This window comes from Sphaeramia orbicularis, chromosome 21, assembly GCF_902148855.1.
Source record: "Sphaeramia orbicularis chromosome 21, fSphaOr1.1, whole genome shotgun sequence".
NCBI lineage: Eukaryota > Metazoa > Chordata > Actinopteri > Kurtiformes > Apogonidae > Sphaeramia > Sphaeramia orbicularis.
In genome coordinates, this window is record NC_043977.1 from 8,938,224 (window position 1) to 8,955,244 (window position 17,021).

Below are 17,021 nucleotides of genomic sequence, written 5' to 3' on the forward strand. Positions count from 1 at the left end.
TACCGATGGGTTGAAAGAGTATGCTTGTAATTTTGGTAAGTATTTCTCTCTCGTAGCCTCAGGACCGATAACTAAAACTTCAGTTTTGCCCTGGTTGAGCTGTAAGAAGTTTTCTGCCATCCAGGTTTTAATATTTAAAATACAGTTAAAAAGGGCATCAACTGGCCGAGTGTCTTCAGGAGACATGGCAATATACAGCTGTGTGTCATCAGCATAGCTGTGAAAGTTGATGCCATGTCTCCTGATGATATCCCCAAGTGGGAGCATATATAAATTAAAAAGTATGGGGCCTAAGATTGATCCTTGGGGCACACCACATCTAATTTCATGGATCGCTGAAGAGCATATATCCATACTTACCAAAAATTTCCTGTCTGTGAGATAGGATTGAAACCAGTTAAAAACAGTACCAGAGAGGCCCACCAGGTGTCTCAGTCTATTTAAAAGAATTGGGTGATCTACTGTGTCAAAAGCAGCGCTCAGATCCAGTAGCACCAGGACTGAGATCTTGTGTGAGTCCAAGTTGCACCTGAGATCATTGACTATCTTTAAAAGAGCTGTCTCCGTACTGTGATTAATCCTAAAACCAGACTGATATTTTTCTAAAATGGTATTTTTATTTAAAAAGTCATTCAATTGATTGAAAACAACTTTCTCTATAATTTTGCTTAAAAAAGGTAAGTTGGATATGGGTCTGTAGTTATTAAAATTGTCTGGGTCCAGGTTGCTCTTCTTCAGAAGGGGCCTCACCACCGCCGTTTTAAAGGCAGCAGGAAAGGTGCCCGTCTGAAGAGAGCAATTAACAATGTTTAAAAGCTCGCTTTCAAAGGATCCATAAAATAACTTAAAAAGCGATGTGGGAATTGGGTCTAAAAGGCAGTTGGTTGGGTTTACTTGGGAGAAAACTCTACCAAGTGTCTGAGCATCAATCAGGGCAAAACTGTCCAGTGTTTCATCAGGTAAAAGTAGACCCTCAGTCTTATTAAAAATGGTTCCTTGAACAGGTAAAATACTAGATCTGATAAAATCAATTTTGCTCCTGAAGTGGTCTGCAAAACTATCACACAAGGAGTCAGTTGTGGCAGAGTGTCTGGTGATATCTGGATTAATTAAATGATCAATGGTGGAGAAAAGGAGTTTGGAATTATTTTTGTGTGAGGAAATTATATTGGCGAAGTATGTGTTTCTTGCCTGTCTGACTGCCTTGTTGTATATTTGAAGTTGTTCCAAGAATAACTGATGGTTTATTGTTATTTTGTTCTTCCTCCATTTTCTTTCCGCCATCCTGCATTTTCTTTTCAACGTTCGTGTTTCCTCATTTCTCCATGGAGGTGCAGGCTTTATTTTCACCTTTTTTGTAATCAGTGGAGCTACAGAATTGAGGCTTGACTTAAGTTTGTTATTAAAATTTTCAACAATAAAATCACAGGATGCAGATAAAGGAACTGGAGGGTATTTTTGTAAAACTTCAATAAAATTTGCAGCCACTTCAGGAGTCAGACAGCGCCTCCTCACAGTCCTCACCGAGGTCTCCCTTTTGTTAAAACCGGTGATGCTAAAAAACACACAGTAGTGGTCAGATACAGCCAAATCAACAACAGAGGACACATTCGTGGACAGACCATGGCTAATGACAAGGTCCAGAGTGTGTCCCCTGTTGTGAGTCGGCTGCATGACGTGTTGGGTAAAGTCCATGGAATTCAGTAAGTTCATAAAATCTTTGGATAACTTATCGGACTCATTATCAATGTGCAAATTAAAATCACCGGAAATTAAAATCATATTGTAAGAGGTGTGGATTATTGATAAAAACTCTGAAAACTCATCAATAAAAGCTGCACACTGTTTTGGTGGTCTGTAAACAGTGACGCAGATAATTGCAGGGTTATTAAAAACAAAGGCATGGTGCTCAAAGGTGGGGTACTGATCAAACGAAATTTGCTTGGTAAAAAGGGCATCAGATGTGATTGAGGCAGTACCACCACCTTTCTTGCCCTTTCTAATAGAAAATACAAAGTTAAAATTTGGTGGGGAGGCCTCGGTGAGAACTGCTGGTGCATCCGTGCTCAGCCATGTCTCTGTTAAGAATAAACAATCAATCCGATGATCTAAAATCAAGTCATTAACAATAAAAGCCTTATTTGAAAGAGAGCGGACATTTAGAAGTGCCATACTGAAGGCTGCAGATGAGTTGTTGGTTGGGGGTGTGGTTGCTTTGGAGTTATTGACTGTGAGAGTGATGAGGTTGTCTGGGTCCATTGAGCGGGGTACTTCTGGTGGGTGTCTGAGGAGTCTGTGTGTTGTCCAAACCGGGATGTGACTGGCGGGGTGTGGTTTTGCAGGGAGTGTGCTGTGTGACCAAAGGGGGGAGCTGTGAGCTGTTTTAGTGGGTGAGGGGGGAAACACAGGTGTAGGGGTGTGTGGTGTAAACAGTCAGTCACGTGGGGCAGAGTGTAACGTGTACTGAATGTTTCCAGCTAGTGTAGAGCTGCCCAGTTTGTTTGGGTGGACGCCATCGGCCCTGTAAAAGGAGGGGCGGTTCCAGAAGAGGTTAAAATTGTCGATAAAACCAAAGTCATAAGTGCGGCAGGTCAGCTGGAGCCAGGTGTTCAGGCTGAGGAGTCTACTGAAACGCTCCGCGCTGCGAGACAGTGTTGGTATTGGACCACTGATAAAAACTGACCTGCCACAGCTCTGCAGGAAACTAAAAAGCGTCTTAAAATCAGTTTTTGTCAGCTCGGACTGCCGACGAGCTGTGTCATTGCAGCCAACGTGAACTATAATGCGTTTTACGGAGGATGGAAGTGACGGTAACAGGTCCGGTAGTTTGTCCAGTATGTGTGCGGCTGTGGCTCCAGGAAAACAGCGTGTGATGGAGTTGGCGAAACGAATGTGTCTGATGATACTGTCACCCACGATCAGAGTGGAGGGCTCAAACAGAGGACGAGGGGACATGGAGTAGTGGTACTCACGGTTTGTGGGTGAGCCGGCTGGACTATGTGGTCCGGCAGGGGAGTGAGGCAGACTCACGGCATCAGGACAGGGAGGGTTCCCGGTCTTATCTGGACGAGGAAGCCCACCGGAGTGTCGGAGCACGGCCTCCTTCAGGATCCTGCGCCGGGTGGAGGAGGTCGAGGTCCGGGGGGGAGGACGTTGGGCCGGGCTGGCTAGAATACCGGACTTGTCCGGACGAGGACTTTATCCACAAAGTCAGTCTTGTCATTGGTAATAGTCTGTTTATTGAGGTCATGCTACTTACTGTAACACTGAAATACAAGTAAGCACTTAGTTCACTACAAAGACTTACAGTAACATAAGGGAAACTGTCTCCAGAAGTCAATAAAGTTGATTTTGTTGTTATTGGAGTGCTTGTGATTTTTAGCTTGGGTTAGGGTTGGGGTGAGCACATAGTCAATGACAAGGAAACCCCGGCGTGGACCAAAGGCTGAGTGTTTTCAAGTGTGGGCATGTTATGTTTTCTTTTTGGTGTTCTGTCTGTGATCGTGCTGTTCTTAGGGTGAATCATTGACAAGTAAGAGATGATTACAACAGGCTGGATCTCCTGTTTCATGGGTCCATCTTTAACCTTTCCAACAACACAAGATACGGTGTATTTTGTGCATGTAAACATAGTCGACACATTACCTACATTTCTCCTGCTCTCATACTCAGTCACAGTCACAGCAACTGAAGAAAATCCTTCCTTACTAGAGGTTAATGGTAAATGTATTAAAAGACTAGAAGAAACAACTTTCACAAAACAGACCTTTTGCACATTCTACTGCACTGTGCCTGGAAATGTATCTTGGCCTTATGGATTACTGATAAAGCCCCCAGTTTCAATCAGTGGAAACAAACTGTGGAAGCTTTCCCTACAGCACTGAAGGATAAACCCTTTTCATCCCCCCCCCCCCCCCGAGGGTTTAATTGTCTGTTTGCCATGTACTATTGTTAGTCCTATGTTTTACATTGTCCTTGTCACACCTGTTTTGCAAAAAAAAAAAAGTTCAATAAAAATATGTCTGAAAAAAAAAAAGAGACTAGTTGAAATGTGAATAAATCAAACTCTTGCATGACTTGTCTAATTACAAGAAAACTCCACAGGGTGCATGCTGGGAGCAAACTCTACCATGTATTGCCTCAGAAACAGGACACACAGTGAAGTCCTCTGGGGTTTCATTGAACACTGTTTGTGGTTCACAATGGTTGTGTTCTGCACCTCTTTTAGCAAGTAGCCTGTTCACACCTGTGTGCATCAGTGTCATATGACGACACCTTAGCCTCTCAGGTATCACTGCAATCAGAGGTGTCACTAAAAACAAGCTTTAACACAAACACACCACTGCAGTTAACGTTGACATGGGATGCAATTGTTATTGTTATGATCAAATACACTTATTCACTTAATACGGAGTCCATTTTTAGTCCCAGTTCAATGTAGAGGTCCACATGCTCATCATTTTAGCTGAATACCTAATATCTGCACCAACAGGACATTTTATAAATCACAAATACTGTTTTTAGTATTTTTTATTTAAAATACAACAGTTTTAATACTGATGATGGTGAAGGTCAGATGTTTGGCAGGACAGTTCATTTTACTTCTGTCTTCTGTCAAGCTGTCAGAGGAACAGAATCCAGCTCTCTAAACCAGTTTTTAAGATAAAAATAATCTCAAAACAAAGCAGTTTCCTTTGTTCTGTTGCAAGACATTCTGAGGAGCAGAGACTGAAGTGATCATGGGCTTTCCGTCACTTGTTGAGGTGTTCGACTAAATGTTCGATGCTAAAATCCACTTATCTTCATTCCAATAGGCCATCGTCACCATAAACAGAACAATCTCCACCATTAAGACTGTTCCTTAATGTGTATAAATATATAAAAAACACAACTTTGTGCCTTACAACCCAACCAATCACTGCAATTATTACAAAGTACCAGAGGTCACTAGTTAAATAGGGCATTTTGTATGTTGTTTTTTAGCCATTTCTCTTACCTTTTTTTGCCCAAACTCTACCCTTGAGTCTTTTTCTATCCCCATCCTACCATGATGTGGTCCAGAAGTATTTTTGGACTGGCCAGTGTGTCTAAAAATGACACTCAAAGGGAACATTATGTGTGAAACTGTGCATGGAGGTGTCTTAAACTCTAACACCACTGACGGCCTGATGTGTCAAAAATCTTTAGCTCCCAGTCTTGATTCTTTCTTAAAAGGCTAAGTTAATACTAATTTCTTTTAATTTTAAATTTTTTATTGATCAAATATGGTCACTTCTGGCTCCAAAATATAAACAGCCAAAATACTATTGTTGACTTCTTGTACACAGTCTAAGACCCTGTGGTTGGAAGTGACCATGTGCAGTCAAACAGTATTTATGAGTTTCAAGTGTTACACTTAAGACAGTCCAGCTGATCCTGGTGGAATAAAGGTGGAGAAATTTGACATTTTTCTAAAGTGTGACATGATTTGATCACGATACTCTTTTATAACAGTTTGTCATCAGAACCTCTAATTCTACCCATTTGTCAACTGACGTCCAATCTAAGTGAAAAAGTGTCCAAACGGCTGCAGAACAGACTTATACTAATGATGTCCATTGAGATTCAGCCCAAGCCTAGTTCAGTTTGACTCAAACTGTTTGGGTTAGGGTTAGGGTCTGGCTGTGGTGTGGTTGGTCTTCTACTTCAGTTTGACTCTCATACTGTTTGGGTTAGGGTCTGGCTGTGGTGTGGTTGGTCTTCTACTTCAGTTTGACTCTCATACTGTTTGGGTTAGGGTCTGGCTGTGGTGTGGTTGGTCTTCTAGTTCAGTTTGACTCTCAAACTGTTTGGATGCCGTCTCTTCAGCTGATTGAACAGGTTCGTAGTGTTTACATATGTTATTCTAAGAGTATAACGCGACGGACAGGTTGATGTGTGTGGACGTCTAAGGACTCAAGTTTGCACGACTCTGTGGGGGCCAAGTCTTAAGCTTATGATAGACTTGGCCTGCCATTTTAAGTTTCACTTTCATTGCACATACTCATTTTGGGGTACGTGAGGCACGGAACACACCCCCGTATAAACCCCCCAATTCCACGATCTCTCTGCTTTGTCGGATCGTCGATACGTTTCAATCCTTCATCCTTCGTGTGACACGATTTTTGAGGCTGATTTGTGACGCTGCACGCCTTGATCACAATACTCTTTTATAACTGTTTGTCATCACAACCTCTAATTCTACCAATTTGTCAGTTGACATCCAATCTAAGTGAAAAAGCATCCAAACGGCTGCAGAACAGACTTATACTAATCATGTCCACCTAGATTCAACCTAAACCTTAAATCCTTGCCCAGAGACATTTTAATTGATCAAACCTTCAAGTTAAAATAAGGCAGATACAATAAACACATGTAACAAATACAGGACAGGATGGTGGTAATAGCATAGAGTATTTTTAAACTGTATAAGTAAAATATTTAAATACTTTTTCCACCATCGCTGTACAGAACAACCTCAATACTATCCATCTATTACCACCTCTGTAATACTGGAAGATGACGTACCTGCAGAAACACTGAATAGGAAAAACCCACCAGCAGTCATGGGAACCAGGAACTGATGCATTGAAACAGGGTTAGTGGCTCCCAGAAAGACACTAGTTTGAATGGACCATGGTCTGCAAGACTTCCAGAGGGTCTGGTAAGAGGTTCTGGTAAACTGTCTGATGACCTAGGAGGGGGAAGCAGTGTTTCACAATCAATACAATACTCTAGTTCAATACTTTCACTATGGTTGACAGATGTGGATCTCACTGTTAACTCTGATATAATAGAGCCATAAAACTCATTTCTGGGTCCAAAGACTCTGTATGTTCATTTACTATGAAATCTTTCTCAAATGAGGCACCAGTTCGAGTTTGGAAGGGTCTAAATTCATTACCTGAACTTAAATACAAAGACTGGAAACTAACGCTACGTTCACACTGCAGGTTTGTAGGCTCAATTCCAATTTTCTGTTGAATCTTGATTTTTTTGTTAAGGTTTTTTTTTTTTTTGGCGTGGTTGTTCACATTATAATTGAAATGCGACCTACATCAGACTCGTGCAAACAGTCCATGGGCCTGAAGTGATGTCACATGCATCATACTGTGTTTGCTGACATAAATAGCTGGTATTCACTGACGTCACACATCCGGGGCACTAGATCAGTCTCCGCCATGTTGAGGGGCAAACAAATGCAGAGTTGACTGCGCTTGCCTTTGCATGTATGTGTCCTTTGTTCAAATTGTGACCAGCGGCCGCTCCACTGCGCAGAAGGACAATGGTTAACACCTCTGCCATTCACGGCTGTTACAACAGACAGGACAAAGAAGCCAAATGGGGCCTTTATAGAGGATACAAGGTACTAGTTAACCAGGGGCCTGAGACCGAGGCATTGAGCCGGCAGAGTGAGGCCTGGATAGCCAGGATAAACAGGAACAACTTTGAGTCAACCAGACACACAATGATTTGTTGTGATTATTTTGTAAAGGTGCCATATTTATTTCATCCCTCTAAATAATATTGTACATGCTCTTGATAATGCCCCTTGTAGAGTTAGTTTTGAGTAAGACTTTCTCGATGACCCCCCCCCCGATCCGACTGACCAGACAGTTTAAAGTAGGGTGCCAAAGGAAAAGCACTGGCCGGTGCACATCAATCTGCAACTCCCAGCCTTATATTCATCAACCAATTCCACCTCTTCCTTTGAACTCCTCAATCAATTTATTAAATAGCAAGAAACGTAGGGGGAGACAGAGTCTAGGACAGTGGTTCTTAAGCTTGTTGGAGGTACTGAACCCCACCAGTTTCATATGCGCATTCATACATTTTAACACACACCCATCACCTAATTTCCATCAGGCTACAATAATAATGAATATTTACTGCAAATCAGTGTGACTTCTGCTGTTGTCGAGTGTGTGTCTTGACCTCCGCCAAACCCCTGAGACTGACTCACCGAACCCCTAGGGTTCGACTGAACCCAGGTTAAGAACCACTGGTCTAGGAGGTTTGCCTGTACGTATATAGGAGAGCAGATAAGCAGCAGTGCTGTTTGATCCTAAATATGGTGACTGGGGCTGGGTCCCTGGGGTGATGACGTCAAGTGAATACCATCTATACCAGGGGTGTCAAACTCATTTTAGTTCAGGGGTCACATTCAGCTAAATTTGATCTGAAGTGGGCTGAACCAGTAAAATAACAACATAATAATGTCAACTCCAAGCTTTTCTCTATATTTTACAGTGAAAAAAGTTAAATTAAACAATGAAAATGTTTACATCTACAAACTGTCCTTTCAAACAATGTGAATTACTTGAACAAATTGAAAGAATAATTGTAATTTTAACAATATTCTGCCTCAGTTTATCATTTCCACATGTTCATTATAACGTACAGATCACAGTGGATCTACAAACACACAACATTTAGTATCAGGCAGAATAATGTTAAAATTGCACTTATTTTTCTTAGGACATTTCAGGCTCTTCACATTTGTTCAGATTATTCACATTTTTTGTGAAATTATACTTTGTTTTAGTGTAAATACATGAAAATATTTACATTTACAAAAAGAAACGTGGAGTTGTGAGTATTTATAGATTATGATAGAATTTTACTGGTCTGACCCACTGGAGATTGAATTGGTCTGCATGTGGAACCTGAACTAAAATGATTGTTAATTCTTAATATCTATTTTTGCATTTCACAAATTCATTCCAAGGGCCAGACTGGACCTTCTGGCAAGCCAGATTTGACCCCCGGGTCGCATGTTTGACACCTGTGATCTAAAAGGTTTTTTCCATGTTCTGCCTCCTTCAGCGCAGAATTGTGATGTCTGTTGCATTTCCATGACGTAAAAGTTGGATGAAATGCGACATGACTGTTCAGACTGAAGTCACATTGTGATACATCTGATATGTATCTGCTTTAGACCCACATATGAAAGTGGCCTGGGTCAGATTTGTGCTGTTCAGACTGTCATTAAAAATCAGATATTAGTCCCATTAGTGTTAGAGATAAGGTGAGGAATTGATCATCCAGGAGGACCTCGCAGTGGGGCCACTGCACCACCTCATCCAGAGGATCCAGTTCAGGTGGTTCATCTGGTCAGGATCATATAAAATCAAACTGATTTGATTACAGCCTAAACCTTGACATATCTTCGTCACTACTTTGTGATGATAGAACAAACTAGTTTTTATCTGCTCTGCAACACTAGACAGAAACATGCTGACACTGTCTTTCTTCACTTTTCAAAAAAGAACTGAGGAAAAACAAACAAACAGGGTTGCCATGACAGCAATGAATGTGATGAAAGTCTGAGGTCCAGGAGGAGGAACTGAGAGGAACCACTGATATAACTGAGCTCATCTCCTGGATCTGGTCTGTGTCGATGGAGGTTCAGGATGAACCAGAGCTCTGTTTCCCACAGCTCCTCAACACCTCCTGTAGGAAGCCCTTGACTTCTGCAACTGAAATTATTGTGGTCCATGTTCTACTCGCCATCATCTCTGTGCTCACTGTGATTCTAAACCTGCTGGTCATCATCTCAATCTGCCATTTCAGGTACAGGTTCCCTCACTGTTAATGGGATTATTACAACACATGCTCACTGCTGTGCTTCTGTTGTTCTCATGTTTAACTTCACCTGTGTGTGCATATGTTGTTCACATGCTTTGACATGTACATGATGTTTTTCCTGTGGTGAATAACTAAAGCTGTACTGCCTCCACCTTATTTGTCATGTTGTTCTACGATATCATGTTGTCTGATAGTGTTTCTTTTTTCCTCCAGACAGCTCCACACTCCCACCAACCTCATCCTCCTCTTTCTGGCCTTCTGTGATTTCCTTGTGGGTCTTGTTTTGTTGCCAGGACTAATCGTCATGCTAAAAGGCTGCTGGTTCTATGGTGATCTTATGTGTGCGTTTATAAATCTTCTGATCTTCATCATCACCTCGTCATCAGTAGGAAACATGGTGCTCATCTCAATCGACCGTTATGTTGCTATCTGTGACCCTCTGCATTACACTAATAAGATCACAATGAGAAGAGCTACAGTCTGTATTTGTCTGTGTTGGCTTTTATCTGTTATCTACAATGGTATTATTTTAAGAGAAGCTCTGATTAATCCAGAGAGAACTAGTTCTTGTGTTGGAGAGTGTGTGATAAACTCAGATTCTTTTGGAGGTGCAGTCGATGTTGTTGTAACATTTACTCTTCCCATTATTATCATCCTCGTTCTGTATATGAGAGTGTTTGTGGTGGCGGTGTCTCAGGCTCGTGCCATGCGTTCTCACATTTCAGCCGTCAGAATTCAGCTTGCGGCAAATGTAACTTGCAAGAAATCAGAGCTGAAAGCAGCTCGGACTCTTGGTGTTGTTGTGCTCATCTTCCTTGTGTGTTTCTGTCCATATTATTGTGTTACAATTTCAGGAGACGGTTCGGTTAATTATGTGGTTCAACATCAATCTTCATTTTTTTCTAACTATGTCCTGTACTTTAACTCCTGTTTAAACCCTGTGATCTATGCCTTATTCTACCCCTGGTTTAGAAAAGCTGTTAAACTCATTGTCACTCTGCAGATTCTGCAGGCAAACTCCTCTGAGACCAACATGCTGTAGAGAAGACACATGCAAAAATATACTGAATGCATGTAAAAGTGGGCATGAAACCTTTCCAGATTCATACATTTTTAATTATGCTCATAGTAATAGACAATGGAAATTTAAAATGTCATACCGCATAGTTAGTGTGGATAAAAGTTGCAAATGAGAAAAATTAAAACAGGTCAACCGATGTTAAGATATTATAATTTTTCCACAAAGAGATGTTCTATACTGGAAAAAATCTAAATTTTACTAAGTGTACTTTTCTCATTTCTAGTCAAAATATCTCATCACACTTAAACTATGATGAGATAGTTTGACAAGAAATGAGAATGAGAATCAAAAGATTTTGATTTTTTCCAGTGTAATATCCTGAGTAGATATGTACTCATGCAGGAGTAATGCAAAAGTACAGTTTTATGTCTAATCCTGTGTAGAGTTATTGTACATGACATTTTCTAATGTTTTTGCTAATATTTTTCACATGTTTAGTAATTACTTACATGTACTGTGTATAATGTTGCCATGCAGCACTTAAGATAAAACACAACTGGAAACTGTTATAGGGGTCATATTCATTTAAACCGACTTTTATTAGTCTGTGGTTCATTTATTTGTGTATTTGGACCCTAATAGTTCATAAAGTTGGAATTTGAACCCTCCAGGTGCTGCAAAGCTATGTTTATATTCATTTTGGCAAACATGGAGTGGATTTCTACAACCAATTCCTGCTTAATTTGTTGCGTTTTATAACTAGTTACGTCACGACATTTGCTCATATAAGGTCAAGACTTCAGATGAACATTTCTCTCAGTATGACATAATTGTTTATCAGCAGCAGCGGTTGTAGTCCATACTGAAAATATGTCCAAACTTTGAGCCGATTACCTACAATGTTCAGTTGTTGGTTGTATTAATGAACACAAGTGGCTGAGCGGGACAGAAAGCATGGAACACAACCTGGAGGGGGCGGGTCGTGAAGTGGCTCATTTGCATTTAAAGGGCCAGCGCTCCAAACCACCTTTCTGGTGTCATTAGAAATAGGTTTGAAGATGGACCTGTGGAGTTGAATTAATGAAGAATTCAGACCCAAGCAGAGCATTTACATTTTATGCAGACCTCAGGGAAATGTTTGAAAATGTATAATTCCATTTAAAAAAGCAAAACATTAACCCTTTAATAATAGAAGAACTTTAGATTTATTATTATAAGAGAATTATTACGTACTTACATTATAACTTTTTTTCTGTGTCCTTTCATGTCATTCTTGAACATCTCAAATACTAGCAACATTTATTTCATCGCATTATTATTTTCTGTGAAATTAAAAAATGTGGTTTCAATGCAAGTCAATGAGGCATTTTTTCCATAAGGGTTCTGCACTGAACAAAAACTACTAATGAAATGAAATCATTGTTACTGATAATCTCTGACATGTCCAACACTGATTTAAAACTATGCCACATTCCTCCACCATGTATTATATATGTCGCTTTTCCACTACGTGGAACCAGCTCGACTCGACTCGACTCGGCTCGGCTCGGCTCAACTCAGTATTCGTGGAGACTATTTCCATTACAGGATACTACTGACTTTACAGTACCTGTATGTCATAGCACGTTATTTCCGTGTCGTCTGCTCAGAGAGTTGCTGAAAACTCGCTCGTTGCGTGTTGTCTCATCTGAATTTTTACGTCGGCCACCAAAGACTGAATCTCCTCGACCGACCATGGTGTAGTTTTGGGCTGTTATCATGTGGATTAATGTACTGCTATATTTACTGTCCACTTCCGCATCTGTTTTTTGTAAAACGGTGGGTCACAGAGAAAACTGTCTGACCAATCAGTGGTCTGCAGTGTTATAAGTCACGGTTTAGTATCGCTCGGAACCTTGGCAGAGGTGATACCAAAAAATAGGACCAATGGCCCTGTAGCTTACCGGCCAAATTAAAAGCTTTGGGAAATGTATCCAGATGCCATTTATTCTCACCCAGTTATGTGTATTTATGATATTACAGAAATAGCCCATGTTTTGGTCATATTCCAATCAGATCTGTAAAAAATTCAAATTCCAACTTGATATCATTGATACTTAATGATTTATTGGATCAATCCACTTCCTATCTCTTACAATGGGAAAATTTTTCAAAGTCACACCAAATCCAGAATCAGATCCGGATCGAAATAATTTCAATACCTTGTGTTGACATCATCATACAGAAGCTGTATACCAAGTTTGAAGTCAATCAGAACTGTAGTTTCGGAGAAAAAGACAATTGAAATTTTTTCCCCATAAGAGCCCATGTTAAATTTTCCATACGTTCCCGGATCCAGAAGAAGATCCTGATCAGCATGTGGACATTATGTTTTGGTCATCTCCCCATCAGGGCTGGACTGCAGAAATTTACACTTGATATCATTTATATTTACTGAGTTATTGCATCGATCCACTTCCTATCTCTTACAATAGGGAAATTTTTCAAAGTCGCACGAAATCCAGAATCAGATCCGGATCCAAATAATTTCACTAATTTTTGTTGACATCATCATAAAGAAGCTCTATACCAAGTTTGAAGTCAATCGGAATTGTAGTTTCGGAGAAGACGATTGAAATTTTTATGACAGACGCTGCCGCCGCCGCATGACGACAATAACTTATAGCCTGTTGGCCGGTAAGCTAAAAACTAGTACGGGGTATCAGATTCCAGGTCCTTTTTCATAATGGAAAAGCAAAAAGGCTGAGCCGAGTCGAGTTGAGCCGATACCACGTAGTGGAAACGTGGCAACAGATAATATGTCCTATTTTGTGTGTGTTTGTGTGTTCTTTTTAATAAAACAAGTAGCATCATATATTAAAACTGGCAATTGGTCATGTATATTAGGGCATTAGTGACTTCAGATTTTTTCAGATTGACTTATTTGTCAATAAAATCGAAGTCGAGTTGACTAGACGTATGATGACATCATTACATTGACAGCAGAGGAACAACACAGACACACAACTGTTCAACAACGAGCAACTTGTACTAATGTTCACTGGAACATTAACAACGTACAGTAAAGAGCAAAAAAAAACAAAACTTGCAAGACACAAGCATCAACAGTCCTTCTCAGACTTTTAACCAAAACAAAATATAGGTTAACACCTTGAATTTTCTTTTAAATTTAAGTGAACAACATAAAGTGGGAAAAGGTTCAGACAGCAGCAGAAAAGACACACAGCATGTTAGAGAGAAGAGCGCATTGTCTTCATGAAATAAATGAACAGAATAATCCAAACACACTGGCTGTCCACATTATTATTAAATATTGGTTGTGCTTGCGTGGTTCACAGAACATTACTTAGACCAGAGTTTTTCTTGATCACAGTCAGTTTAGTTCCAACTCTGAGTCGTCGTCTTCCTCGACCTTCGTCTCGGCCTTGTGCCAGTGATGCATGGGTCGGTTTTTTTTTTTTTTTTTTTTTCAACCTGCTTTTGTGGAATTATTTGACCCACCCCGCAAATAAAGTGAAATTTTTTGGACCCGCACCAACCCAACCCAGGTCTGCTGATTCGCACATCACACTACCTTCTGTGTGGAAAGATGAGAGTATCGACATGCGCTGAATGAAGGCTCACGCGCTGTCGGGTGATGTAAAGGAGAGAGAGAATTGAACATGACTAGTTGACTCCTCCAAAGTAACGTTGACTTATGCCATAGACATCGATGCTGTTCTGTTAATGTCCTAATATAAATTGTATATATACATATATATGACCATTTTAGAGCAGAGGGTGTAAAAAGTGTACATAGAGTATAACAGACCTGTAATATTAGATCAAAAATGTCAAAAAATAATTATTCTAGTCATAAATTGTAAGGGAAGGTCTAGAAGAAGTTCTAGTAAACTTTCAGATGGTCTGGAAGGGTGGTGCAGAGTTTCACAAACTGTTACAAAACATAACTGATGGAGTTATGTCGACCTCCATGTGGAATATCATTGGGTGGTTGAGGGAAATGTTTGAGAATGTCGGCCATATTAGCACTGTTGTTTGTTTTTTCTTCTGTGACTTTGGCCCAATTTTCAGCCACTTGCACGAGGTGTGCCGCTTGGATGACATGTGAAATGGTGGCTCGACTCACGAAGGAGGAACGATGAAAGAAGTTTATAGTGGCTATATTTTAATAATATTTTTTTTAAAAACGATACGCAGCAAAAGATAATCCATCGTAAGATTAAATATCACAGTAGTTCGCCAAATCAAAATTTTGTCACACTCCTACAGTAAAAGTTCATGTAAAGACTGTTTTAGTTTCCTGCGTTAGCCCACATTATCAACTATCTGTGCAATACAGATAGCACTGCTTTGCTTCTGCTTCTTCTCTAACACTGGCCTTTGTCATAACCTCACCACCACCTTCTGATGACAATACAGTCTAATTTTTATCTGCTCCACAAAACTCAACAGAAATAGGCCTGTATGGTTTTTCTCCAGGATTTCAAAAGACTTTCTGCAAAACTTATGTGGAAACATGAATGTGTTAAGTTGCATCAGATAATGCAACAGAAGAGTCCAACTGAGAATCACAAATGTGATGCAGAAACAGAGGGAGGGTTGCCATGACAGCGATGAACATGATGAAAGTCTGAGGTCCAGGAGGAGGAACCCAGAGGAACCACTGATATAACTGAGCTCATCTCCTGGATCTGGTCTGTGTCGATGGAGGTTCAAGATGAGCCAGAGCTCTGTTTCCCACAGCTCCTCAACACCTCCTGTAGGAAGCCCCTGACTTCTGCAGCTGACACTGTTGTGGTCCAAGTTCTTCTCAGCACCATCTCTGTGCTTGCTGTGATTCTAAACCTGCTGGTCATCATCTCAATCTGCCATTTCAGGTACAGGTTCCCTCACTGTTAATGGGATTATTACAACACATGCTCACTGCTGTGCTTCTGTTGTTCTCAAGTTTAACTTCACCTGTGTGTGCATATGTTGTTCAGATGCTTTGACATGTACATGATGTTTTTCCTGTGGTGAATAACTAAAGCTGTACTGCCTCCACCTTATTTGTCATGTTGTTCTATGATATCATGTTGTCTGATGATGTTTCTTTTTTCCTCCAGACAGCTCCACACTCCCACTAACCTGCTCCTCCTCTTTCTGGCTGTCACTGATTTCCTTGTGGGTCTTGTTACAATGCCAGTGGTGATCTTCGCATTTAAAGGCTGCTGGTTTTTTGGTAATTATTTGTGTGCATTTCTAAATTATCTGTCCTTCAGCACATCCTCTTCATCAGTAGGAAACATGGTGCTCATCTCAATCGACCGTTATGTTGCTATCTGTGACCCTCTGCATTACACTAATAAGATCACAATGAGAAGAGTTACAGTCTGTATTTGTCTGTGTTGGCTTTTATCTGTTATCTACAATGGTATTATTTTAAGAGAAGCTCTGATTAATCCAGAGAGATCTAGTTCTTGTGTTGGAGAGTGTGTGATCACCATAGATTTTTTTGGAGGTGCAGTCGATGTTGTTGTAACATTTCTTCTTCCTGTTACTGCTATCATCATTCTGTATATGAGAGTGTTTGTGGTGGCGGTGTCTCAGGCTCGTGCCATGCGTTCTCACATTTCAGCCGTCAGAATTCAGCTCTCAGCAAAAGTAACTTGCAAGAAATCGGAGCTGAAAGCAGCTCGGACTCTTGGTATTGTTGTCATTGTCTTCCTCATATGTTTTTCTCCATATTATTGTGTCACAATTTCAGGAGATGGTTCAGTTAATCTGATGATTCAACATTCATCTATATCTTTTGCTATCTACGTTGTGTACTTCAACTCCTGTTTAAACCCTGTGATCTATGCCTTATTCTACCCCTGGTTTAGAAAAGCTGTTAAACTCATTGTCACTCTGCAGATTCTGCAGCCAAACTCCTCTGAGACCAACATGCTGTAGAGAAGATGCACACAGAGCTGTCCTTAGTCAAAATGGACTGAAAACATGTAAATATCCGTATGCAAATTGTTTAAATGAATATATTTTTTAATCTTTCTCGCAGTAATTTCACATCAGTGGATGATGAAAATGAAAAATGTCTCATATTCCATGTTTCTGTGCAGATATATTTGTAGAAATCTCCACATAGGTCAGCCACATACAGAGCTATTCTGTGTGTTTGTTACTGGAAACTGTTAATAATAATCATCATCATCATAATAGAAGGACTTTATATTTATTATGATAAAAGAATTATTATATACATACATTTTAACCTTTTTCTGTGCCCTTTCATTTCAGTCTTGGACATCACAAATACTAGCAACATTTATTTCATCCCATTATAATTATTTTCTATGAGATTAAAAAATGTGGTTTCAATGCAAGTCAATGAGGCATTTTTTCCATGAGTGTT

The 17,021-nt window shown here is 40.2% G+C and overlaps 2 protein-coding genes across 2 annotated transcripts; both read left to right on the plus strand.

Annotated features, from left to right (window-relative positions):
* Positions 1 to 9,418: 9,418 nt before the first annotated feature.
* LOC115413096 (trace amine-associated receptor 13c-like) lies at positions 9,419 to 10,648 on the plus strand. Its single transcript, XM_030125849.1, has 2 exons — positions 9,419 to 9,591; positions 9,820 to 10,648. Exons 1-2 carry the CDS (start codon positions 9,419 to 9,421, stop codon positions 10,646 to 10,648), a joined length of 1,002 nt encoding a protein of 333 aa, XP_029981709.1.
* Positions 10,649 to 15,334: 4,686 nt separating this feature from the next.
* On the plus strand, positions 15,335 to 16,564 carry LOC115413095 (trace amine-associated receptor 7a-like). The gene is made up of 2 exons (XM_030125848.1): positions 15,335 to 15,507; positions 15,736 to 16,564. Exons 1-2 carry the CDS (start codon positions 15,335 to 15,337, stop codon positions 16,562 to 16,564), a joined length of 1,002 nt encoding a protein of 333 aa, XP_029981708.1.
* The last annotated feature ends 457 nt before the right edge of the window (positions 16,565 to 17,021 follow it).